We start from the raw sequence: 26,183 nt of genomic DNA on the forward strand, positions 1-26,183 counted from the left end.
ACATACAAAGCCCATGTAGGTACACATGTGAAGGTGCACACACACGCACACATGTGTAGGTGTACATGCACACATGGTGTGTGTTGGTGTTCCATTTTAATCTTCCTCTGCATATGATTGCTGGCTTGCTTTTTTCCTCCACTTGCCAGCATGTTTAAGGCCCATCACTGTGGCTCTATCTATTGCTAATTCACTCTTTTCAATGGCTGGGTAGACATGCCTCAAACATATACACCACACTTCACTTAGCCATTCCCCTTCTGGAGAACAGTGAGGCTCTTGCTACCATTTTGCTGTTGCAAACAAGGTCGAGAGGCACATTCCTCGTGTCTTCCTGCACACACGGGTATGTTTCTCTAAGCCTCAGGATAAAATATGCATTTATAAGTGCAATTGCTTAGTCATAGGTATGCACATTTTTAGTTTTGATAGACACTGCCCTCCAGCAGTAGCTGTGCCAAATTATACTCCATTCCCCATAAACATAATGGATTCCGTGAACCATAAAAGCACATTTTCTTTCGGCTAAGTTTAATGTTGCCTTCTTTGATTGGGGGCAGCGAGGAATCCAGCACAGTCAACAGCCTTGGCTTGGTCCCTAAACTGAGACTGCTTAGAACCACCTAACACCTTAGGAACCTTGGGCCTGAGCATCCCTGTCCCAAGCTCAACTGTGAAGGCTGAGTGAAGGCCTGGTGCCACGGGTCACCCAACAAGTGACATGTTTGACCTGTTTACCCCACAGTTCTTTGTCTTGGATGTTGTCATTAATTTCCGCCGTCTCAGTGAGGGGGATCTGTTCACTCAGTTGAGAAAGATAGTCAAAATGGCTTCCAACGAGGACGAGCGCTTGCCTCCAATTGGCCTGCTGACATCTGACGGGAGGAGCGAGTGGGCCGAGGCCAGGACGGTCCTCGTGAAAGGTCAGCCGCAGTGCCCAGCACATCTCCATGCCCATCTCATGCTCGTGCCCATCGGCTTTTCCTCCTCCAGGGTTGGGCCAGGGCCTCATCCCCATCAGCCATAGTGCGGGAGCTCAGGGCCCACAGCATGTCCTGCAGCCAGCCACAGTGCCTTGCCACTGAAGGCACCTTTTATGCCTTCATGTTCCATCTGACAGTATCTGGCTTTCTTGGTGGGACTAACTGGTGCTGGAACTAGGGGTGTCTGGGAATACTGGGGGGGCAGGGGAGTTAGCAGGAGGAAGGCTGGCTGCAAGTCAGCAGGTGTGTTTTCCTGGTGGGCGGTGCTCACAGAGTGGCTGGGGGAGTCCTCAGATGGGGGTGTGGGATGGAGCCTGCCTCCGGGAAAGTGTCTTTCACCTGATCTTTCCATCCTGGGACTCTTTATCTTCAAGCTGCCCCTTATCTTGTGGCACTGTTCTTACGAAAGTCTCCAAGCATTCCCATAAGGAAGCCAGGAATATTCTTGAAAATTTTTCATCACCCTTCTGGAAACTACTTTTCAAATCCAAAGCTGGTCCTATTCCAGGAGCTGATGGAATGCCCTCCTTCCTTGCCCATGGTAGAGATACTGGAATGAGAAGCAAGACTTCTGTGAGTCTTTATTTGCCCCTCAGAATTTTACTGGGCCAGGTAATCTATTCAGACTCTCCACATCTGTTACTGAGGGCCCTGGGCTCGGCCTAGGGAGTATGGGAGACAAAGGAGATGAGGCCTCTACCCAGGAGCAGCCCTGTGATGGGAACAGGAAGAGAGGGCATAGGGAGGAGACTCACAGCCAGGGGCATGCAGTGCTGACCCACTTCAGACAGGCGTCAAAAACGTGCTCCAGGACTTCAGAGAGGGAAGGGAGCCCTTCCGAGTGGGATTGTGAAAGGCTGTTAGAAGAGGTGGGAATGGAACAAAGCCCCATGGCATGAGTGAGAAAGGCTGGAGGGAAGGATGGTACCCAGGCAGGCAGACCCACCCTGGGCAAAGCCCGCTGCCCAGCAGGGACACACCCACCTTACCCCCAGGGTGAGGAGGAGAGCAGCCGCCCAGTGAAGGTGGCCTGAGCCGGATGTACTGGGCCTAGCTGTCTGACAACAGCCACTTGCATTTTCTGGTCTCTCTCTAGAAGGGTCTTCCCCCAGATCCAGCTGGCTCCTTGCCCCATGCAGTGCTCAGCCCAGGTGTCCAGCTTCAGGCCCTCCTTGGACATCCTTCCCACGCACTCTGTCACTGTGGCCCGTTCTCTTATCCTGACTCTGTTGCTCACTCTCTGAGGACAACTTTGCATTTGTTTGACAGATGCTGATTATTTGCCTTTCTCCCGACCTCTCACCCCCTGCCTATAAGGTCAGAAGGACAGGGGCCTTGTCTGTTTGGTTTAATTTCTGAGAAACACAGTTGGGGCCCAGTTACATTTATTAAATAAAAGAGTGAAGGGTGATTTAAAATGCCAGGCCCCAGTCTTATTCCCCCACTTACCAATTAATTATTCTCTCATCCAATTATTGGGCACCTCCTGAATGCTGTCCTAAATAGGGGGCTGCAGGAACCAAAGAGGGGTGTGAGAGCTGACTGCCCTCCTGGACCTAACCTTGTGCTGAAGAATTAATAACTTAGCATTCCGAAGTGAGTTAATTCCCTCAGGAGACCGTGGTGTAATCAAATCCCACTCTTCTCCCCTCCAGGGACAGAGACAGGCATGAAAATAATCGCCTCTGCCTCCAGCATAGTTTCCACTTTATTAGCAGGCCAGGCCCAAGACACGCCCTTCAGGGCTGGCTGGATTGCCCCGAGGTCTGAGCGCTTGGACTGTGGATCAGAATTGATTTGTTAATGGCACTTGATCTGGCTTTCTGAATGAAAGTGCTGTTTCTGAGGGAAATGCGACAGAAAGGACGAAAGGACGGGACACACGCGCCTCCTCTTGGGTAATCTGATTAATCCAGTTAGCATCAACTGTGTCATCTACACAACAGGAAACCGATTCTTCACAGATCCCCCCTCCCCAGAGCAGTCCTGCCTATGGTACAGAAACAGAGAGACCATTTACAAAATGATTTCGTTTTCCCAGTGAAAGAGTATGGCAGCTTGGGCCAGGGCTGAGAGTGAAGCTGGAGAGACCAGTGGGGTCAAGGCCATTGGAAGCGAGAACAATTCCTGGGCTTTTTATCCAAGCCATGAGTGGATGTTAGTGCCGTTTAGCAAGATGGGAAACAGGGTCGGGGAGTGGGTACAGGATGGAGAAATCATTGCCACACATGTTGGGTTCGAGGTGCTTGAGTCATCTGGGTGGAGACATCAAGCTTGATATATGTGTTTGGAACCCAAGGGAGAGGTCAGTACAGAGCTATAAATTTGAGAGCCATCAGCACATAAATGATCCTTAAAGTCATGGACCTGGGTGAGATAATCTAGAAACAGAAGAAGACGGGGCCTGGAGGTCAGGTAGAGAAAGATGCAAAGGGGATTGAGAAAGAGCAGCCTGTGAAGTAAAGGAAAGCCAGAAGAGTCAGAGATTCAAGACAGAGGGAGCGGCCAGCCATGTGGAATGCTCTGGAGAGCTCGAGGAGTAACAGGATACAGAAGACCCGGCTTGGCAACCCTGAAGTTGTTACTGGGCTTACTGAGGGTCAGACTGGAGTAGCAGGAGAACAAATGGTTGCACACTAACAGAAGTGGTCCAACAGCAGAAAGAAATTGTCGATGAGGCAGTCAATGAGTTGAACCAGGGAGTATGGTTGACTTTTTCCAGACATTTTGATACTAAAAGGAGCAGAAAAATGAGCGAGTTGCTGAAAGAGGATGAGGGTCAAGGGAGGTGTTTTTAGGAGGAGAGACAAATGTATGGAAGGAATTTAGTAAAAGAAATTGATGAAGAGATAGGACATAAATGGAGGGGTGAAATTCTTGCAAAGGCAAAAGGAGATGGAACTCAGAAAATAAGAGGCCTTTGGTTGTACAGGGTGAAATGGAAAGCTTGGGCCTGAGGCTGCAGAGGTAGGAGCATGCAGAGGCTCCCAACTGGTACCTCCTGGTCTCAGATCACTACCTTGAGATAAGAGGCAGGGGGTTGGATTCTGAAGACAAAATCGAATGTGTGAAATAGCCTCTTGGAAAGTGGGAAAGAAAACTCGAAAAACTCGATAAGATTTATGGACTATGTTGAGCTCATATATGAAGGTTCAAAGTGATACATTTTAGGAGAGGCTAATTAACATTGTTATGTGATCTTCCCCACCAATGCTTAGCTCCTCAGGTTAAGCCAGAGTTGGTGAGTGAAACTGGTGGGGATGGTGAAGGTGTGGCAGGGAACGGTCATGCTGGAATCTGAGCTGAGTAAGAAGGTGTGTTCAAGTCTGCTCAGGCAGCCATAACAAAGTACCACAGACCGGGAGACTTCAACAACAGACACTTGCTATCTTACAGTTTAGCAGGTGGGTTTCTCCTGACACCTCTCTCCTTGGCTTGTGGATGCCACCTTCTCCCTGTGTCTTCCTGTGGTCTTCCCTCTGTGCGTATCTGCATCCTAATCTCTTCTTATAAGGTGACCAGTCATATGGGATTAGGCTTCACCCAAATGGCCTCATTTAACTTGTCTCTTTAAAGACCATTTGGGACAATCAAGACAATTCTATCTCCAAATACAGTCACATTCTGAGCTTCTGGGAGTTAGGACTTCAACACAGGAATTTTGGAACGACACAATTCGGCCCATAAGAGGAATGAGGTGACAGACAGGGTAGATGACAGATGGTGAGAGTGTAGCAGGGCCAAGGGGTTTGGCTGTCTCAGTGACATGAGATGTGTTCAGTGGGTATCAGAGGATGTGAACTAGAAAGTCAGGAATATGGTCAGAGTGTGAGATGCTTGTAACTGAGACTTTAGAGGTGGTGGGCTCCTGGTAGGGAGAAGTTCCCAGATGTGATATTGGCCACGGGTGCAGGGGTGAAACTCAAAGGTGTGGAGGTGGTGGAGTTGGGAGAGGATGGAGTCTGGGTGTCCACATGAATGCTCATGTTACCATAACGATGATTCCAGTAGTATGGGGGAAGCAGGTGAACTGAGAGCCCAGACATTCATGATGGGGACCTAGGAAGAGACTGGCGCAGCACAGAAACAAGGGGGATGATGGTGATGGGGGGTAAAAGCCTAACAGCTCCAGCTCCAAAGCAAAGTGGGATGAGGGAGGGGGAGTTGTTTAGAAGCAGCAACAGGGAGAAGGAAACTGTCTACCCCACCTGGCCCTGGGGTGCATGAGTGTGAAGGAAAACAATAGCGTGCTTGAGAGGGTGGCAGGGGAGTGGGCACCTCAGGGGAGCAGCTCCTCTGTAAGTGTCACACTGCAGTTGAGGCAAAGTTGGGCGGGACACCTACAGAAGAGTTTAGCCATGCAGGCGAATGGCCTGTTTGAGACAGTCACGAAGGGCTCTAGAAGGAGGAAAGGAGAGGTGTGAGGACTGCGTGCACTTAGGGGACACATGGCCTGGGGAGTGGACTGATGGGGGAGCCAGGGAGCCCCCAGGGTGGTTGCCCAGCTGTCGCTGCTGGGGCTTAGGTGCTTTCTGACCCACAGTAGTGTCCTAATTAACTCCATGGAGTGGGTTGATCTATTTTAGGGGAGCATAGCTCCCAACCCTCTCAGCTGAAGCCCTAAGATCCTGCCCCCACTTCCTGGAGCCTGGGTACAGGGACAGTGCCCATGGGCACAGAGTCCAGGCAAGCACTTGCTGGCAGGAGGCCTTGGCCAAGCTGAGCTCCTCTCAGCCTGTTGGGGTCCCAAAGCACCAGGATACACAGGCTAAAACAAAGCAGCAATTCAGACAGAGTCCTGAGGGGCTGGGAGGCCACGTCCACAGAGGAACTTGGGGCTAAAGCCAGGTGTGCTGAGGCCAGTGTGACTCAGCTCTGATTGCAGACTGGGGTTGGATGATGACATCAGGATTGTCTAGAGCTTTCCTTAATAAAACAAAATAAAACAGATTCCCGGGCCCCAGTGATTTTCCAGAGGGACAGAGTGGGGCCAAGGAGTCTATTTTTATAGCACTCTGGTGTTTTCACGTGCAGCCCAGCCTGGGACCTGCTTATTCGGATATTAGCAGTGCATCCAGGTCCCCCTCTGTGCTTGCTCTGTCCTGGGCACCTTCTGTCTTTCGTTACACCTGTGAGATGGGATTTCATTCCCACTGAACCAAGGAAGAGGCTGCGTCTGTCTCCCTTAGGGGTGGCCGGTGGTGAAGCAGTGTCTGACACTGGAAGGGAGCGTCTGCCTAGACAGCCTGAGATCTGCAGTGCCAAGGAGGCTGGGTGGGATTCTGAAGACAGGCTTGGGGCCTCAGAGGGAGTCTACACACCCTATTAGGACCTCCCTCCCCACCGCCTTGAAGCTGTGGCCTTCCTGAACCCAGGAGGAGCCAACCCTTTATCCTGGTCTGGAAATTTAATTAGACATTCGGCCCCGAGTCTGGGAGACTACAGCACTTGTCAATTTGTAGGAAAAGGATGGCCGCTTGGAGAGCCCCCCAGCCCGCTAGCTTTCCCGGGTGCTGCTTTGAAGAGCCTGCGACCAGACCTCAGAGGCAGATGCTCTTCGTTTACACAGTCCCGTAAATATTTATCCCCGACAGTCAATTAGAGTTGAGCCACTGCTTGCAAGGAGGGAACTGACAGAAGGCGGCTACAGCTGCAGAAGGCCATGGTCATGGTTTACAAGAACCATTCAGGATGGCGGCATTTTGCTATTTACATATTGTCATCCAAAGCTAGGCATGTCTGCTGATTTTAAAACCAATTACACATTAGCACTAACAGCCTCTCTGATTTAATTGGCCCAGAAATACCTCCCGAGCTCTCAAGACTGAATGTGATTTTCTTGCTCTGGGAAGGGGCTGGGCCAATGCCTCCCTCCATCAGTAGAAGAATGAAGGCCTTTGGGGACAAGAGCATCCAGGCAGGAAAGGCAAGTGGTCCAGGGCAAGAGGCCTGCATTTGACTTACCATGGCTGCTGTCTCCTGGGGCCTGGGGCCTGGGCTTCCTAGTCTATATGAAGATAGCAGTCTGCCCTGTGGGCAGGACCAAGGGGATGGGCTGTAAAGCAGATGGCCTGGCGCCTGGCACACAGAGGGTGTTGGCTAAATGGTAGCTCTTATTAGATTTGGGGATCACCCTGGGGATGCTTTGCCCAATGTCCACAAGCCCTCTGGAAAAATCTGGTGAACTTGAACATGAGTACTGTCCTTGTGGTCAGAGGCAGGGGCCCATGGGCCCTCAGGCTGCTTTGCTCTTTGCATGGAATCCTAATCCCTATGAACTCTGCGGTGCATTTTGCTTTTCCTGGGCCGTCCATGTACCACTCTCTGTGTGCACACACACTGGGCTCCCCTATCTTTACCTTCTCCCCGGTCACCATCTCTCTGGCCCTCGTTTTCCATTTTATGTGCAGCACAGTAATGTTTGGGGTACAAGACAGCTAGGAGGAGGGTTTTTTTTGTTTCTGTTTTTATATCTCCTGCCTTTCTCCCCCACCATTCTTTCTCCCAGTTCTGGAAGCATTACAGCTCTTTATATCCTCTGCCTTTGTGGGAAGAGTGGTTAGAACCCAGAAGAAAGAGCACTTCTTGTTTCTTAAGTTCTTTTTTTTAAACTAAATTATACTTGGCCGGGCATGATGGTTCACGCCTGTAATCCCAGCCCTTTGGGAGGCCGAGGTGGGTGGATCATGAGGTCAGGAGTTCAAGACCAGCCTGGCCAAGATGGTGAAACCCCATCTCTACTAAAAAATACAAAAATTAGCCAGGCGTGGTAGTGGGCACCTGTAATCCCAGCTACTCAGGAGGCTGAGGCAGGAGAATTGCTTGAACCCAGGAGGCGGAGTTTGCAGTGAGCCGAGATCGTGCCACTGCACTCTAGCCTGGGTGACAGAGTAAGACTCTGCCTCAAAAAAAAAAAAAATTAAATTATACTTATTTTGGGATAACTGTAGATTAGCATCCAGTTGTAAGAAGTAATACAGAGATCTCACATATACCCATCTTCCCCCAATGGTAGCATTTTCCAAAACTATAGTACAATATCACAACCAGGATACTGACATTGATACAGTCAAGATATGGAACATTCCATCACCACAAGGATCCTCATGCTGCTCTTTTATAACCACAAGCACCTCACCCCCTTCTTAACTCCTGGGCAACCACAAATCTGTTCTCTATTTCAATAATTTTATTGCTTCCGGAATATTATATACACGAAATCATATAGCATGTATGATGCAGGGACTGGCTTTTCTCAAACAGCATAATTCTCTGGATGGAGATTTATCCAAATTGTTGCATATATCAACAGTTTTCCTTTTTATTGCTGAGTGATATTCCATGGTTGCTAGGTATCACAGTTTCTTTCATCATTATTTACCTATCAAAGGACATCTGGGTTGTTTCCAGTTTCGAGCTATTAAAAATAAAGCTACTGTGAACATTTGTGTACAGGTTTTTGTGTGAACCTATGTTTTCACTTACTGGAAAAAAATGCCCAGGAATGAAATTTCTAGGTCACACCATAGTTGTATGTTTAGTTTTTTAAGAAACTGCTAAAATGTTTTCCAGAGTGACTGTACCATTTTACATTCCTGTCAGCAACATATGTATAACTCAGTTTCTATGCATCTTCACCAGCATTTGGTGTTGTCACTATTTTTTATTTTAATCATTTTGATAGGTGTGAAGACAATGTAATCCACCACATTAACAGACTAAAGAAAAAAATAACATGATTAATCAATACGGTAAAAGCATTTGGCAAAATTCAGCATCCATTCATGATAAAATCTCTTAGAGAACTAGGACCAGAAGGGAACTTCCTCAACCTGATATGGAACATCTACAAAAAGCTTATAGCTAACATCTTATTTAAAGGTGAAAGACTGAATGCTTTCCCCCTAAGATCAGGAATAAGAGGATACCTACTCTTACTACTCTATTTAACACAGTACTGGAGTTCTGGTCAGTGCAGTAAGGCAAGAAAAGGGAATAAAAGGGATACTGATCAGAAAGAAAAAAAATAAAATGATCCCTATTTTCATGACATGATTATGTATGTAGAAAATAGTAGCAAATCTACAACCCCAAAAACGCCTAGAATAAATGAATTCAGCAAGGTTGCAATATAAAAGATTAACATACAAAACTCAGTTATAGTCTTTCACCTTTAAATATGATGTTAGCTATAAGCTTTTTGTAGATGTTCTTTATTAAGTCAAGGAAGTTCTCTTCTGGTACTAGTTCAATAAGAGATTTTATCATGAATGGATGTTGAATTTTGTCAAATGTTTTTAACTATATCAGTTAATATAATCATGTTTTTTTTTCTTTAGTCTGTTAATGTGGTGGATTACATTGATTGATTTTCAGATATTGAACCAGCCTTGAATCCCTGAAATGAGCCCCAGTTGGTCATGGTGTATAATTCTTTTCATATATTGCTTAATTCTACTTGCTAATATGTTGTTCAGTATTTTCTGCATCTATATTTGTGAGGGCCACTAGTCTATAGTTGGTTTGGTTTTTTGTTTGTTGTACTGTATTTATCTTCTTTTGGTATCAGGATACCAGGTTCATAAAATAAATTGGGAAATGTTCCCTCCTAATAATTATATTTTTTGAAAGAGATTGTATAACTGTGGTATCAATTCTTCCTTAAATGTTTGGTAGAATTCATCAGTGAAATTATTTGGGCTTGGAGGTTTCTTTTTGGGGAATTTTAATGTTGCTAATTCAATATCCTTAACTCATTTATGCCTAGTGTTCCATTATTAGAACGCTAAGCTTGTGGGAATTATTTATATCCTACTGCTTAAGGTCATCACCAAGGTCTGATTTTTCACAAAAAAATTTGCAACCTCCAGCATAAATGGGTTAATAATTATAAGGCTATTCAAATAATCATAATATTCAATGCATTGTGGTAGCTTATACTTTTCAAGGGATTTCATGTAAGTTGTCAGATTTATGTGTATAGAATTGTTCATAGTATCCTCTTATTATACTTTTGATGTCTGCAGGATCTGTAGTGATATCCTGTTTCATTCCTGATATTGGTGGTTGTGTCTTTCCCTCTCTCTCTCTTTTTTTTTTTTGCCAGTCTCTCTATAAATTTGATTGGCCTTTTAAAATAACTACGTTTCTTTTTGTTGATTTTTTTCCTGTTTTCAGTTGTATTGATTTCTGCTCTTTATTATTTCCCTCATCTTGCTTGCTTTGGGTTTTTTTCTGCTCTTCTCTTTCTAGGTTCTTCAGGTAAGAAATTATTGATTTGAGACGTTTCTGATGTAAGCATTTAATGCTATAAATTTTCCTCTCATCAATACTTTAGCTGTATCTCACAAATTTTCATTTGGTGTATTTTAGTTTTCATTCCAGTGTGTTTTTTAAAATTTCCCTTAAAACTATGATATGGTTTGGCTCTAAATCTCCACCCAAATCTCATCTCGAATTGTAATCCCCACATGTCAAGGCAGGGACCCGATGAGAAGTGATTGGATCATGGAAGCGGTTTTCCCCATGCTGTTCTCATGACAGTGAGTGAGTTCCCAGGAGATCTGATGGTTTAAAAGTGCTTGGCAGTTCCCCCCTTGTTCTCTGTCTCTCCTGCTGCCATGGAAAAAAAGGTCCTTGCTTCCCCTTCTCATTCTGCCATGATTGTAAGTTTCCTGATGCCTCCCCAGCCATGCAAAACTGTGAGTAAATTAAACCTTTTTATTCATAAATTACCAGTCTCAGGTAGTTCTTTATAGCAGTGTGAAAACAGACTAATACAGACTCCCTCTTTGACCCGTTAATTGTTTAGAAGCATGTTGTTTAGTTTCCAAATGTTTGGAACTTTTTACGTTATTTTTCTGTTACTGATTTCTACTTTGATTCCACTGTGGTCAGATGACACATTTTGAATGACTTTAATTCTTTTCAATTTGTTGAGGGTTGTTTTATGGCCCTGGATATAGTCTATCTTGGCATATGCTCCATGGGTATTTGAAGAGAATGATTGATGATATTGTTGATTTCTTGTACGTCCTTGCTGAATTTCTGTCTAGTTGTTCTAGCAATTGTTGAGAGCAGTGTTATAGTCTCTAAGTACAATTGTGGATTTGTCTGTTTCTCCTTTCAGTTCTGTTAGAGTTTGTTTAACATATTTTATAGTATGCTTGGTACAGATGCATTTAGGGTTGCCATGTCTTCTTGGAGGATTTATCCTTTACTTTTATATAATGCCCTTCTATGTCTCTGGTAAATTTTCTTTGCTCAAGTGTACTTTACCTGAAGTTAAGATAACCTTTTCTGCTTTCTTTTGATTAATGTTTGCATGCTATATGTTTTTCCTTCCTTTTACTTATAACCAACCTATATCATTATATTTGATGTGCATTTCTTGTAGACAGCATATAGCTGGGGTAATGTTTTATAATGTATTCCATCAATCTCTGTCTTCTAATTGGTGTATTTAGAACATTTACACTTTACATAATTATCAATGTGTTAGGGCTTAACTCTGACATTTTAGTTTTTGTTTTCCAATTATTGTTCTCTTTTTCTTACCTTCCTGTGGGCTACATGAATATTTTTTAGAATTCAATTTTTATTTACCTGTAACTTGTTTAGTATTATCTGTTTGTATAGCTTTTTCTAACAGTTTCTATAGGTATTACCTTGTATATACATAACTTATCACAGTCTATTAGTGTTGAAATGTTACCAGTTCTAGTGAAGTGTAGAAAGCTTACCTGTTATTCTCCTTTGTTTATAATACACTTGTCTTAAATATTATCTCTATATACATTTAGAACCACATCAGGCAATTTTATGATTTTTGCTTCAACACTGAAACATAGTTTCGAAGACTTGAAAGGAGAATGAAAATGAATTTATTTACTCAGATATTTACCCTTTCTATTGTTCTTTCTTTCTTCTTGATGTTCCAGTGTTTCTCTTTTTATCATTTCCTTTCTTTAAAAAAAAAACTTTCTTAGGGGCCAGCTGCGGTGACTCACGCCTGTAATCCCAGCACTTTGGGAGGCCGAAGTGGGTGGATCATGAGGTCAGGAGCTCAAGACCAGCCTGGCCAAGTAGAGACAAACCCTGTCTCTACTAATAATACAAAAATTAGCCTGGTGTGGTGGTGGGCACTTGTAATCCCAGCTACTCAGGAGGCTGAGGCAGAGAATTGCTTGAACCTGGGAGGCGGAGGTTGCAGTGAGCCGAGATTGGGCCACTGCACCCTCCAGCTTGGGCGACAGAGAGAGACTCCATCGCAAAAAAACAAAAACAAAAACAAACAAAGAAACCTACTTTCTTTAGCCATTCTTTCAGGATATGTCTGCTTGGGATAAATTCTCTTAGTTTTCTTCATATGAAAATGTTTTGATTTCCCCCTCTTCATTTCTGAAGGATATTTTTTCTTATAGAATTCTGGATTGATAGTTCTTTTTTTTTCAGTGCTTACAAAATTTTATGGCAAGTCCTTCTGATCTTCATGGTTTCTGATAAGAAAAAAAAAATCTGCTGTCCTAGTTGTTTTCTCCTATAGTATATGTGTGTGTGTGTGTGTGTGTATACACATATATGGATGTGTGTGTATATATGTGTGTATATGTATATGTAATACACACACATATATATGTGTGTGTGTATATATATAATCATTTCTCTCTTGCTGCTTTCAAGATTTTTCCTTCGTCTTTAGTTTTCAAAAGTTTGACTATGATATGTTTTGGTGTATATTTCTTTGAATTAATCGTGTTTGAGGTAAACTTATCTTCCTGAATCTTTAGATGTGTGTCCTTTGCCAAATTTGGGGATGTGTTAGCCATTATTTCTCTGAGTCCTTTCTGCTCTGCCCTTTCTCCTCTCCTGGGAATTTGGTGACATAAACATCATCTTTTGTCTCAAAGGCGCTTACTCTGTTTCTTCTCCCCTAATCAGTGTTGTTCTGTCTTCAGGTTCACTGATTCTTTTCTCTGCTCCCTAGGTTCTACTGCTGAGTCCATCCACTGTGCTTTTTATATTGGTATTCTATTATTCAGTCCTAACATTTCTATTTGGTTCTTCTTATATCTTCTATTTTCTTGCTGAGAATTTCTGTTTCTTTGTGGAGACTTCCTTTTTCTTTAATTTTTTTCATTTGTTTCAAGTGTGTTAAAATTGCTTGTTGAGGCTTTTTTATGATAACTGCTTTTTATTTATTTTTCTTTTAATTTTCATTTATTTATTTATTTACTTACTTACTTATTTATTTATTTGAGATGGAGTCTCACTCTGTTGCCCAGGCTGGAGTGCAGTGGCGTGCTCAATGCAGCCTCCACCTCCCATGTTCAAACTGAGATTTTCCTAGTTCTTGGTAGAATGAGTAGTTTTCTGTTGAAACTTGGATATACTGTGTTATGAGACTTGGGATCTAATTTAAGCATGTTTTAGCTGGCTTCCTCTGACACTGGTCCAGCAAGAGAATGGGGGAGGTTATAACCAGGTGGAGGTGGAAGCACAGGCTCCTCACTGGGTCTCTGTTGACACCCTGGGGGAGGGGGCTCCTTATTACTGCAGGGTTGGGGGGTGGGAGTTCAAGCTCCCTACATGGTCTCTATGAAAGCTGTGTGGGGAAAAGGAGGGAGGGCTGGTTATTGCCCAATGGAGATGGAAGTGCCAGCTTCCATCTGAGACCGTGCCTTCTCTGATACCCCCAGAAGTTGAGATGCCTCATTACTGACTGGTGATGGTAGACATCTGGGCTTTCCACTTGGCCTTTGCTGGTGAGGGTGCTGGGGGAGGGAGGGATGACACAGTTTTTCTCTATGGTGTTTGGCTGAAGTAGAACGGTTATTACCTAAAAGTTTTATGTCTTGCTGTTCTGATCCTTTGACTAGAGAGAGCAGGCTTTTGTTGATTGTTTGTTTTTAACTATACCCACTTGTGTTTTTACGTTGCTGGGTTCTTCAACTGCAAGTTGGATATTTTAGGTAAAAAACAAAACAAAACAAACAAAACCCCACAGTGTATTAGTTTGTACAGCTGGCATAACAATACCACAGAGTGATGGTTTAAACAACAGACATGTATTTCTCACAGTTTTGGAGGCTGGAAGTCCAAGATGAAGGTGTCACAGGGTAGGCATCTACAAGCCACCTTCTCACTGTGTCCTCACATGGCCTTCTCTCTGTGCACACATGCTTGGTATCTCTTTCTCTTTTTATGAGGACACCAGTTCTATTAGATTAAGACCTTATTTAACTTTAATTATCTCTGTAAAGGCCCTCCCTCCAAACAGAATTACACTGAGAGCTGAAGCTTCAACATATGACTTTTCAGGGGACAAAATTCAGTCTGTAATACCCAGAGAATCTGCTGCTATGATGTTCCTTGGGTTCTGAGGTCTCTGGCTGGTCTGCCTTCTTCTCTCCATCTTAGAGTCTTCTTACTTTAGTTTGAAATAAAATGTCCAAGTTTTTAGCGGGAAGAATGGGGAAAAGTGTATGTTCCTGGAATCGGACGACCCTCCATCCAGAGCTCTTGAAAGGGGCCTGATGTAACTCAAGTCAAAGCGGTTCTGTTTTGCAAGAGTGAGAAATAATTCTGTCTGAATTCTCACAGTCTCTGAGGACTGACAGCATAAAGATCACCCCCTAGGCCACAGAGTCGGGAAGAATATGAGATGTGCGATGGCAGATTTACCTCCCAAAAGAAGAACGTACTCCTTCATCTGGGGAGGAAAGATGTTCAGATGGGATTGGGAAAGGTTAAGAAGGTCTAAGCCCCCGAGAAAGAGCCCAATTCATCCATCTCCTAGACTGTGAGAAGGAGGATGGGCATGGCATAGAAATCTGAGTTGTGCTAACTCCTCAGGGAATAGATCACAGCAAGCAAAGGCAAGTGTCCCAGAGAGGGTGGTGTATGTCTGGGGGTACTTGTGCACAGTAGTGCACATTAAAGAACTGCACCTGAGTCTTGCAGCCCTGCACAGAGGTACCAGGTGCTGTTTTATCTGTGCTCACCAGAGTCTCAGCCTATAAGCTTCTAACCTCTAACGCTAGCCTCAGGGCTCCCCAAGGCCTCCTGGCCTCTGGAATTTCCACACTACCAAAGCTGTCAACTCCCTCCTTGGGCGTGGGTGTCAGAGCGAGCTCCTCCTATTACTCAATCCCCATCTCTCACTGTTAAGCAGGGCTCCCTGAGGAAGATTGATTCACCACTTTAAAGGAGCCTCGATGTGCTCGATGAGGATGCCACAAGACAAATGGCTCCTGCCGTGCGCCTTCAGCCCACTGTCCCGTGTTTCCATTACATTTGGGCCACAGTCATGGTGGATGAGCTTGGGTGTAGTGTTCATTTTCTGCCTTACACGGTAAACTTGTCAGCATTTGACTGATCAGCTACTTATATGCAGGGAGTTCATTTGCAAGGCCACCTGGCTTCCCTTTCTGCCGTCCTGCTCCCATTTCACCCTGTCTAATGAGCCAGGACCTGGTTCCTGTTGGGCAGCGCTGGGCTCCTGGGCCCTGCAGAGCCTGCACGTGATGGCAAGGCCTCAGTTCTTCCTCACAATCCGCCTCTCCTGCCTGGAGGTGACGAGGGCAGTGATGCCCAGGGAGCCATTCTTTCCTTGCATTGCCCAGTTGAAAAGGAGTGTGCCAGGCCTCCACCCTCCTTCCTCGAGCCTGCATCAAGACCTGCTCCCAGCCACCTGGCTGAGCAGGCATGCTGTGGGCTGCCTCAGGAGCTGCAGTCTGCCCACTCCGCACTGGCTTTGGGGCTATTTTTAAGGAGCCCTTGGTGAAGGCAGCTACCAAGCCAGGGCTCTCAGAGTTCACCTGAGGTATGACCAACAGGGATGAAGTGTGCAGCATTCAAGCTGCCCATGGCCCCGGCTTGGCTGGCCTCCCAAGCTGCCAGGTATCCTAGACTCTGCTCTGACCAGATTGAGCTCTTCCACCATCCTTCAGTACTCCCTGTTGTTGCTGGCTGAAGTCACATGACTGAGCTGGGCATTCATAGTCCTTGTTGATGAACCTGAGCATTGGGGTTGGATGCCTGAGATCAAATCCAGTTCCCTCCACTTAGTGGGTGATTATTATCATCCCTGTTTACAAGAGAAACCTTATAAATGGCCTAAGGTCAAGATATTTGGTTTTTCTGCTCCTGACCAATAAATGAAGCATGACAATGATACCTATCTCATATGCATCAATATGCATGTTTAGAGTGATACCTGGCACATAGTAGGTGCTCAACAAAGGTTAACTAATAACATCACATCATTATGTTCTTCCAGCCCCACCTAAATCCTGCATGCCTTCACCCATAACCTGGAGGTCAAGCTGATCACTCACAAGCTCTGCTTACAAGCCCGGGGATCTGTTCCCCGGCCATCCAAACCACTGTCCCATCCCCCACCTACCACCCTGCACTATTATACACCTCCCGGCATGCCTCTCCCTTCTTCTTTGCTGATCTGAACCTGACCCAGACCTGACCAAGGCCTCCCCAGGGCTCTGAAGGCACTGGCTAGCCTAGGAGCCTGCAGGGACCCCTAGCCCAGCACACAGTGCAGGGCTGAGCACCATGGCCATCTGCAGGGATGCCTAAGGAGGGGAGAAGGGCAGAGCAGGGAGCCTTGCAGAGAGGAAGAAGCCCTACCTTGTCCCAGTCTCACCCTACCCCCACTCCCCCATCAACCCATGAAGCTCAAAGCCTCAAAGTAGTTGGTTTTTGCCCTTCATAATGACATGGCCTTTCCCTTTCCCAATAACCAGCTGGGCACCTCCAGGCCCCCTCTCTGAACTGGGTCCACAGATCCCAACCCTACCTGGGCCAGGCCAAGGGAAGCACACTAAAGTCCATTACCCAGCATGGACTGTGCTTGCCTTGTGCAGAGGGACCAGGCTCCACCCTTGGTGAGTGCTGATATGGGGAAGGGGACCAGACCAGGGGTCCAGAGGCTGCAAGTGCTGACTGTCCAAAGCATGGTGGTCTGGGAATGGCAGTGGGGTCATGTGCTGTGCAGCAGGGAATGGTGGGAAGGGGTTGGGGGGCACCTCTGGGCTCAGGTGCTATATAAGGCCAGCTTCACAAGAGTGCAGGTTCCACATCTGCACTGAGCAAGCTGTGGAGGCCACATGCTCTGCGTGTCAGGAGTCCTCCAGGGCAGGGCTGGCACTGCCAGAGGATGAGGGAGCTCAGGGAGGGCTTTCATCGGCAGAGGAGGAGAAGAAGGGCCTTGTCCTGGGCACAGCCTGCACGATGAGGAGGAGATAGGATGTGCACAGGATCAGGGAGGGGCAGGAGGTGGTCTGTGAGGTCCATGCAGGGATCTGGGGAGGGAAGGAGGTGGCCTTGAGGGACAGCAGAGGTAAGCCATGGAGCCCGCAGTGCCGTGTTTAGAAATTTGGATTCTCCCTTGTGGGCAGTTGAAGCAGTTTTAGGTTCTGAGAGGGTAATGTGGTGACTGCACCCACTTAAGGAGCTTACAAGAAGGGGAGTTTCCCCAGGGCCTGGGCTGGCTCTCAATTGTGCTTAGATCCTCAGGGCATGGCCAGATCCTTGATGCTGATCAGACTGAGGCAGGGAAGTCCAAGAGGCCATGCAGAGAGTGAGGAGGCATCCTGCCCATATAGGGACCAGGAGGGGTTCTGAAAGCACCGGGTTCCCAAAGCCTCATCCTCGACAGGAAGGAAGAGAGGATGTCCCAAGGCTAGGCTGGCTTCCCAGAGTGGAAGGTCTGCTGTGGGAGACATCTTGTTCCCCAGGATTTGCAAAAAGTGAGAGAAAGGGGATGCATGGGGCCTGGAGACTCCTTTCAGGCAAAGGCATTTGTGGACACTCCTGGTGAACTTGGAGAATTCACCTGGGCAGAGCAAAGACCAGTGCAGTTAGCTTCTGTGTACCCAGAGGCATTGAGAAGACCTAGGGGTTGGTCTTAAAGATTGACTTACCACCCTGGGAAGCGGAGCTGTCCATACACCCGAGGAAGGCAAAACGCAGGCGAGAGCTCCCACCGTCATATCCGCGATCCAGGCAGCAGGATGGAGGAAGGTAGGAGGCAGGACAAAGAGCACATGCTAGTTATCTTTGAGGAGGTTCCCCGGAAGCTGTTGTGTAGTGTTTTGAGATCTTGCTCGTAGAATTTAGACACCTGGTTACCCCTAGCTGTAAGGGAGGCTGGGAAGTATAGCTCTAGTTGGTTATCCATGTACCAAGCTAAAAACCAGGGGTTCTGCAAGCAAGGAAAGGACATGTAGTGTGCAACTAGGAGTCTCTACCATGTAATGCACCTTTGCCTGCAAATGCCATGCACCCCATCTTCCCACACACAGAGCACTCTCACCCCTACTGCCTCATCCTGTCCCAGCATCCAGCCCCAAGGTCAGGCTCTCCTGGTGATATGCAGTCCTCACCATTGGGTCTTGAAGTGACTCCTTGGAATTTTAAACCAATATGTTAAACTTTGGGTGGATTTTTTAACTTTTGGTGAACTTGAAACCAAGAGGCAGGCTGTGCACTCCCACACCCAGTACCGAGCAGTGGAGAGAACATCGTCAGCACAATGGACTCCTGTTTGGAAGAAACGGGAACAGGCAGCGGGAGCAGGCCTGGCCCCAACAGGTCCTGCCAGGTGGGCTTGGTGAACCTCCCTCTGCCCCGTGGAGGAAGCTGCCAGGGAGGGCAGCTTCTGGTGCTCTCTGGGAGGAATGCGTGTGTCCTTGGTGAAGTCACGTCCTCTGTGCCTGACTCCCGCTCCTGAAGAGCCGTCCTTGTCTGTACTCTTCCAGTGCCACCGGGGAGGGGTGTTCCCTTTTGAAATCTGCTTCCTGTAGGAGAATGTCTAGAGGAGCCTGGGAATTGGTAGAGGCTAACACAAAAGCCAGCTGTGGGCCAGGCTTGGAGCTCCTTTGGATCCATTAGTCCAACACTGTTCCTAGGAGCTCATCCACATGCAGGTTGGGAGCAGCCTGGCCCTTCTGTCTGCAGCTCTGCCTCTGAACCAACCGCTTGAGGGCAGGGAGGTGAGCAATACACTTCCTTCAGGTTTTAATGTGAAATTGCCGAATTTTAAAATTGCAACAACAATTTTGAAATTGCAGTTTAGATGTCTGAAAGTCATAGTTCAGCACAAACAAGCATGCCTACACACAGATGTGGCTCACAGGAGCCCGAGTGGAGGGTGCTGTTGGGTGGGGGATTAGGGGCCCCTCCACTGATGTGGGCTGACTTGAGGGTCTAAGCATCTCACTTCATCTTGGCATGCAGGACCAATAGCCCACACATCTGGGGGAGAGCTGGTCACAGCTGGAGGGCAGGGTTCCTGCAGGGACCATGCGAATAAGCTGGGATCCTGGGGTAGGACAGAGGCTCAGGACACTCTGGCTGACTTCACTGCCCACCCACAGTGGGGCAGGGTCGGGGGGGTCAGGGCCACTCAAGATCTGGGTCTTGGTGTGATCCCAGAAGATGGGGCTTCCCTGTCCTGTGTGGGGCTCTGAGCGGGGAAGCCTGGCCTGGAGTGGGACAGGTGCTAGGGCTGTGCCTGCCTCCCCTGCAGACTCCACCAACCGGGACTCGCTGGACATGATTGAGCGCTGCATCTGCCTTGTGTGTCTGGATGTGCCAGGAGGCGTGGAGCTCAGCGACACCCACAGGGCACTTCAGCTCCTTCACGGCGGAGGGTACAGCAAGAACGGGGCCAATCGCTGGTACGACAAGTCCTTGCAGGTAAGCCGTCCAGGTGGCCCTGCAAGAGCACAGCCATGCACCCAGCAAGAGAGTGAGCAGGCAAGCGGGCACAGCCTGGTGCCCAGGCCTGCACATGCTTGCATCTGGCAGACACACTCACTGGCTTCTGCTGTCTGAGAGGCTGGGTCTGAAGGGTCAGGATTGCTGGAGGGGTCTGAGATGTGCTGTTGATGTCAATCTCTGGACCAGCCGGAACTCTTCTCAGGAACCAGTGGCTGAACCCAACTCAAATTCCCTAACTTTCCTGCTGCCTGTGCCAGGAAGGTCTGGGTCACACCTGAGGCCCATTTCCCATCACCCATCACACCTGTGAGGTGGGGGTATGCCAGGAGTAGGAGAGTACAACAGCCCCACTGAACAAATCCGTAATGCATTCTGAAAGAATAATTTCTGATGCCCAGAGCTGTCAGCTTTTTGGATGTCCACCCCCATGGCCTGGCGATTTCAACATACCTCCCTTAATCCCTGAGAAGTAGAACAGCCCAGCATCTCCATGGAAGAAAGATCGTAAGACGAGATAAAATAACTCATATATGTTCATTTACATGACGTCAGCCTAGAAGCAAGAAATTTATTTTGGCCTAGAGAAAAATACCCATGCAGATGGGATGAAGTCAAGGTCAAATCATTCATTCCCATTCTGCCATCTTCCTTTTATTCCCCCAACATGCCAATCCTGAACCTAGTCTTGTTTATTTTAAAGTCACTATACTTTTATACTATGTGCCATATAGTATAAAACAGCAGGCAAAAACAAAACATCTCTCTACTTTGGGTTAGCAAAGCTCACATTGATAAGCATATCTAGACAACATCTCGTTTTTCTTTCTCTCTGTCCCTACATTCTGCAGGTTTTCCTTTTTATTGGTTTGCATACTGGTTCCGTTATTTCTGATACGCTCTCCGGCTGCTGGGCCAGCTGTTTTAGCCTCCACAGTGGTGCTAATGGCTTATCATCTTTCACGGAGCAGCTGTGGGGGTGAACCGATTTGATACATGCACAGAATCTAGAGCTCAGCCTTGGTAGCAGTTTTTAAAAGACACTGCTTTCCTTCCTTCTTTCCTTCCTTCCTTTTAGTGACAGGCACAGATAAGTACTAATGTGGGGGTGGGCACAGCCCTCCCCACCGCCTCTCATGGGTTAGTCTATGCTGACCTCCAGGTTCTTTTTGTCAGCAGGACAGATTATCAAGCGAGCCGGAGAAGCCAGCAGGGCTGCATGGACCCGAATTCAAGATGATGGAGAGCTGGTCTCAGGACAGCAAGGCAGGGGACGCTGGGGGTGGGAGGGGAGGGTCTGCAAGGGGTGAGTTTGGGGAGAAGCTCTGGAAGTGAGTTTCTTTGTAGAATGGGAGTAAAGATCCAGGCATCTGGTACACAAGGCGAGAGATTGGGAGGAGACCAGGAGAGAGGCAGCTCGGGACATGTGGAATGGTATGGTGCCCTGGTAGAGACTTTAGTAAAACTCCAAAGGTTGCTTGTTTTGTTCATTTAGGGATAAAGAATGAGTATCTCTTGGGTGTGATGGGCTACTAGGCAGCCTGCTTTATTTGCATTACACTTTAAATAAAATGAAAAAAAAAAGAAAGAAACGTGACAGAACATAAAACTTGAAAATAAATTTCTAAAACTTAAAAATCCTAAATTTTCTGTTAGATGTTTAAAATACTTCCTGATATAAGTTTTCTATTGTAAAATTTAATTATAAAATTATGAAAATAAATTATCTACATAGGTAAACAAGTCAAAATGAGTGTGTGCTGTTGGAAGAGACAATTAACTTCCTCATTATAAAAAAAAAATAATGACAAGAAGTCACATTCTCTGCATTTAATCCTTCATCTTGCTGCTTCTCCCTATGGAAAGGAAGCCACAGGACTTCCAGAGGAAAGAGTATTTTGATAAAGACAGCAAAAGCTCTGGATATTTTAACTTTTATCATGGACATTTTCAAGCATATTCAAAAGCAGCATGTACATATTGCCAACCTTGGTTCATTTGTTTCCTCCGGATTATTTATTATTTATTTACTGCTGAATCACGTTAAAGCAAATAATTTCACCTACCAATACTTAAAAATAAAGCTCTCACAGATAACGATGCTTAAAAAAAAAAAACAAAAAAGAACCAAATTTTGTCCTTCTCATTATTTTCTCCCACTATTTTTGTGCACTAGGTATGTTCCTTTCTCAAGTCAGCTAAATAGAGTCTTTGTAAAGTCACAAAAAAAAGTCGTAAGTAATCTCTACAGCTCCTATGGATCCTTCATACACCTCCTCTCCAATCCACTTCTTAATCCATGAGCTGGGCCTTACCGGGTCTGTTTTCAAGGACAGTAAACCGAAGTCCAGAGAGTTGAAGTGTCTCGTTTAGGCTCTCATGGCTGCAAAACTTCATGTGGGTCTCTGACTCGAAGCCCAGGCGGCAACTCGTGGAGCATCTACCGTATCTCTTTCCTTCACTTCATCTTTCCTTTACTTCTTCATCCTTTCTTCGCACCTTCTTTACTTCCTCATCCTTCCTTCACTACTGTCAAGGGATATTTTATTTCTCCCTAGGAATCTGCTTACCATCCAAAACAGACTGTTATTTTTCATTGTCACTCATTCCACACAATTATTGACCACATACGATGGGGTGGACACTGGTGTAGATCCTGGGAACAAAATCAATGGTGGTCAAAACAAACAGAGTCCATCAGACAAATAGTCACATAAAGCACTGCAGGATGGTGCCTGCGATGCGAGCTATGATGGGAAACAGGGCTGAAGGGCCTTGCCCATCCCCCAAGGGCAGCTGCACAGATGTGGGATGAGCTCCTCAGGAATCCCCGGACTGCTCAGTCAGGGAACTTGGGGCTCCACCTTCACTGCCCAGAGCCTTTATGGGAAAGAGGTCGTGAGTGCAGAGCAGTCTTGGATTCTCATATTCTCAGGCCACTGCAATCATGTGCAGTATTCTCTTCAGGAAATAATGTGCTCTGGTGTCCCTGGAGGAGAGGAGCCCTGAGAAGCCAGGGGCCTGACCTGGGGCCCAGGGGCTGCCTTGCAATGCTGACTCTCTCCCATGGTCGCCCACTCCCTGTTTCTTGTTGCAGTTTGTGGTGGGCCGAGACGGCACCTGTGGTGTGGTGTGTGAACACTCCCCATTCGATGGCATCGTCCTAGTGCAGTGCACTGAGCATCTGCTCAAGCACATGTGAGTCTGGAGCCCAGGGATGCCATGCTGGGCCGAAAAAAATGTGGGTGGTGGCTGGGGGCTGTGTCAGTCTGGAAAGTGTCTTAGCAAAAGATGAATTTGAAAAAAATTGTGTACTACACACACACACACACACACACACACACAATGAATTTGAAACCCAGCTTTGAATGAGACATCAAGTGCTTCATGGGCCATGGATAGGAGGCCGCAGATTTACGGCAGTCAGGGAGGAGTGTGGCAAGGAATTCTCAGGAACCTCTGCGTTAAGAGAGGGGAAGCCTACATCGACACCTATTGCTTATCCTGAGTCAGGGCCAGGCCCACAGCTGCCCCAGCACACGGGGAGTTCTCTGAGCCTCACTGTTTCCAAATCCCAAGGCTGGGTCCCTCCTTAGCTTCCCAGCAGGGCTCCTCTGTGCCTTAAACACACGGTGTTCCTTCCTCCATTCCCAATTTTACTCATTCTCTCCTAGAATCTTCTCCCTGCATCCAAGTCTTCCATTTCTTCCACGAAACTCTAGGGTCACTGAAATCTAAACCAAGCCTAGTAGGCACAAACCTTGTAGAAGAGAACAACACAGCTTGCTCTTAAATTTCTCTCCAAGTCTTCTGGTCTAATAGGAAAACAATGAAAAGAAATAATGGGTTTTGGAGTCAGGTGAAACTGGATGGAACCCCGGCCCTGCCACTTAATGATTTTGGTGGAGGCCTCAGTTTATTCATCTGCACAGCGGTTCAGGGGCAGCTCGTACCCCTTGAAACTCCGTGGCCACAAACACTGACATCTAAGAGGATTGCAGAGAGCAAAGAAGCGATGCTTCCCACAGCTCTCCGGCCGCAGAGCCTCAGGAGGTTGCCTCTGTGCCCGCAGGACACAGAGCAGCAGGAAGCTGATCCGAGCAGACTCTGTCAGCGAGCTCCCCGCCCCCCGGAGGCTGCGGTGGAAATGTTCCCCGGAAATTCAAGGCCACTTAGCCTCCTCGGCAGAAAACCTTCAACGGTAAGGACAACCGAAGTCTCCTTCAAAGGGTCACCTAGGGACCACCCTGCCCATGCCCACTAGCTCCCAAGGCTCCCTGAAAGTTTCCAAAGACCCCGGCTCCTCTGCCTCCCCTTGGGCTCCACCTCTTCCCCATCCCTCATGGAAATGTAGTCAAACTAAAGGAGAGATAAAACTTTGGGGAAATAACCTTGCTGAAATATCCATCATTTCCATAAAATGCAAACGCAGGGCTATTTTTTTTTTTTTTTTTTTTCAGTTTCACCTGACTGAGCAGAGTCAAGGCCGGGAGATCATCCCCTGCTTTCGGGGGAGTAAAAAACAACTGGTTTGAATAGGTCATTTGAATTCAAGCTATTTCAATTTGCTTGAATTTACACTGCAACTTGACAAGGCAGTCTTTTTCCCCAAGGGGAGGGGGCCATTCAGGCCCTAACGGGACCCAGGGAGGAAGGCCTGGGGCAGCAGGGAGCAGTGGTGGCAGCTGCATCCTGGCAACCATGTCTGCACTGTAGCTGTTGATTCTCCCATTCAGTAAGCAAACATCAATGCATTCATTCACTGGTTTGCTCATTCATTCATCAAACATATGCAGAGCTCTAGTGTGCACCAGGCCTGTGGTAAGTCTCTGAGAACACAGAAAGTTAAGTACCATGGGACCTGCACTCCATATTGGAGTGGAATAAGTAGAATCCCAGGCCAAAACGTGTGATACAGTAAGATTAATGCCAAAAGAAGAAACAGCCATGCTGACCTGAACCCACAAAAATATAGAAGCTGATCTCTGTCAGGACTGTGAGGGAGGGCCTTGCAGAGATGGGCCTTGAAGGATGGATAGGAGTTCATGGTGCAAGCAGATGGGGAAGAGGCAGAAAGGCAGCTTCTTCAAGCTTGTACAGGTTCATAATGATGAAGGCTGGTTTGGAGACCAGCAAGTGAGAGAATGGCCAGAGCTGGGCCACAAAAAGGCAGTTGGGCCGCACTGTGACAAGTGTCACTGCCTTCTGTTATGGGCCTAGAGCCTGCCCTGCCAGTGGTAAGGAGCCGCTGGAGAATTCTGTGCAGAGGGTATGGGGACGCCCCCAAGGAGGCTGTGGGAAGGGCACATGTGAGCAGGACAGAGTGTGACCAGGCTGGGAAGCTGAAGAGTGAGAAGGACCTCTCCACTGGGAGCTGCCGGAGAGGGCGCCTGGCTTCGGTGGGCATGGAGGGGCCTCAGGTGTTCTATAAAGTGGTGCTCACATTTCAGCTTTGCAGGGTTTTTCTGGAGCTAAGTCAGGGGCCAGGGCAGTGAGCTGGTGGGCTGCTGAGTCCTCAGCGGGTGAAGGAGTCCACTCACTTCCAGGGACCTGAGCAGACCCCACGTTCCCCAAAGCCCCCAGCTCCACCCTCCAGAGGCTGAAGAGAGCCAGGAGAGGCCCATGGATGGGGAAGCAGGAGGTTTCTCCCTGGGGGTCCTGAGGGGCCCATACAAGGGGGGCCCATACAAGGGAGTGAGGCCCGACTGGGCACAGCTTGGGGGAGAGGTTTCCAGGTGGCCGTGGTGATAGTGAGCTCAGTCTGTCCCAGGAGTCTGTCAACAGGTGGGTCTAAGGGGTGAGTACTCGTGGGAACTGGGTCTCCTCCAAGTTCCCCTGTGTTCCCAGCACCCGGCCCCACCGAGAGCTGATCTGCTGTGAGCAGGAGGAATACTTCAAGGAGAGGCAGGAAGGGAGCATGGAGTCCTGACGGAAGCTGTGCATGTGGGCTCGGGTGCCCACTCAGGCTATGCGCTCTCCAGTGGGGAGGTGCATAGACCTTGCCAGACACTGCTCCAGTGGGCAGTCAGTCCGGACCCCAGACTCCTGAGGGAGGAGCAGCTTATTCAATATGGGTGCCAGCCAGTGCTCAAGAGTCTCAGTGCAGACTTGGAAAATGTTCCTGTTACTCTGACAGTGAATTACAAAATCCTGGGCATGTCACCTGTGACACAGTGAGTCCCCGCCTCACTAACACAGCCAGGCCCACCTCCCCACCCACTCTCCAGAGTAGAGTTGACACCCTGCTCAGCTGAACTCACCTTGGGTCATAGTAGTCCTGGCATGGTGTGTCTTCTGACACTAGCATAGGTCAAGGTGTGTCTCTGACACTTCAGTGCATTCCTGGAGGGCAGGGACTAAGTCCTCACCTTCCAGAATGCTAGGACACAGACCAGGCTCAAGAAGCCCAGGGAAGCCCCATGGTGCATGCATACTGTTTTGCATGCAATGAAAACGTCTTTT

At 47.4% G+C, this 26,183-nt stretch overlaps 1 protein-coding gene across 3 annotated transcripts in view; it reads left to right on the plus strand.

The window, feature by feature from the left end:
- CHAT (choline O-acetyltransferase) overlaps positions 1-26,183 on the plus strand; it is a 58,112-nt gene that overhangs the window by 17,881 nt on the left and 14,048 nt on the right. For all 3 annotated transcript variants that reach the window (XM_033209153.1, XM_033209152.1, XM_033209151.1), the window contains exons 7-10: positions 746-923; positions 19,531-19,700; positions 22,819-22,919; positions 23,794-23,922. In XM_033209153.1, coding sequence (XP_033065044.1) covers positions 746-923; positions 19,531-19,700; positions 22,819-22,919; positions 23,794-23,922 — 578 coding nt within the window. The remainder of the gene's footprint in view (positions 1-745; positions 924-19,530; positions 19,701-22,818; positions 22,920-23,793; positions 23,923-26,183) is intronic.

The sequence above is a fragment of the Trachypithecus francoisi genome, unplaced genomic scaffold (genome assembly GCF_009764315.1).
Source record: "Trachypithecus francoisi isolate TF-2019V2 unplaced genomic scaffold, Tfra_2.0 Lachesis_group9, whole genome shotgun sequence".
NCBI lineage: Eukaryota > Metazoa > Chordata > Mammalia > Primates > Cercopithecidae > Trachypithecus > Trachypithecus francoisi.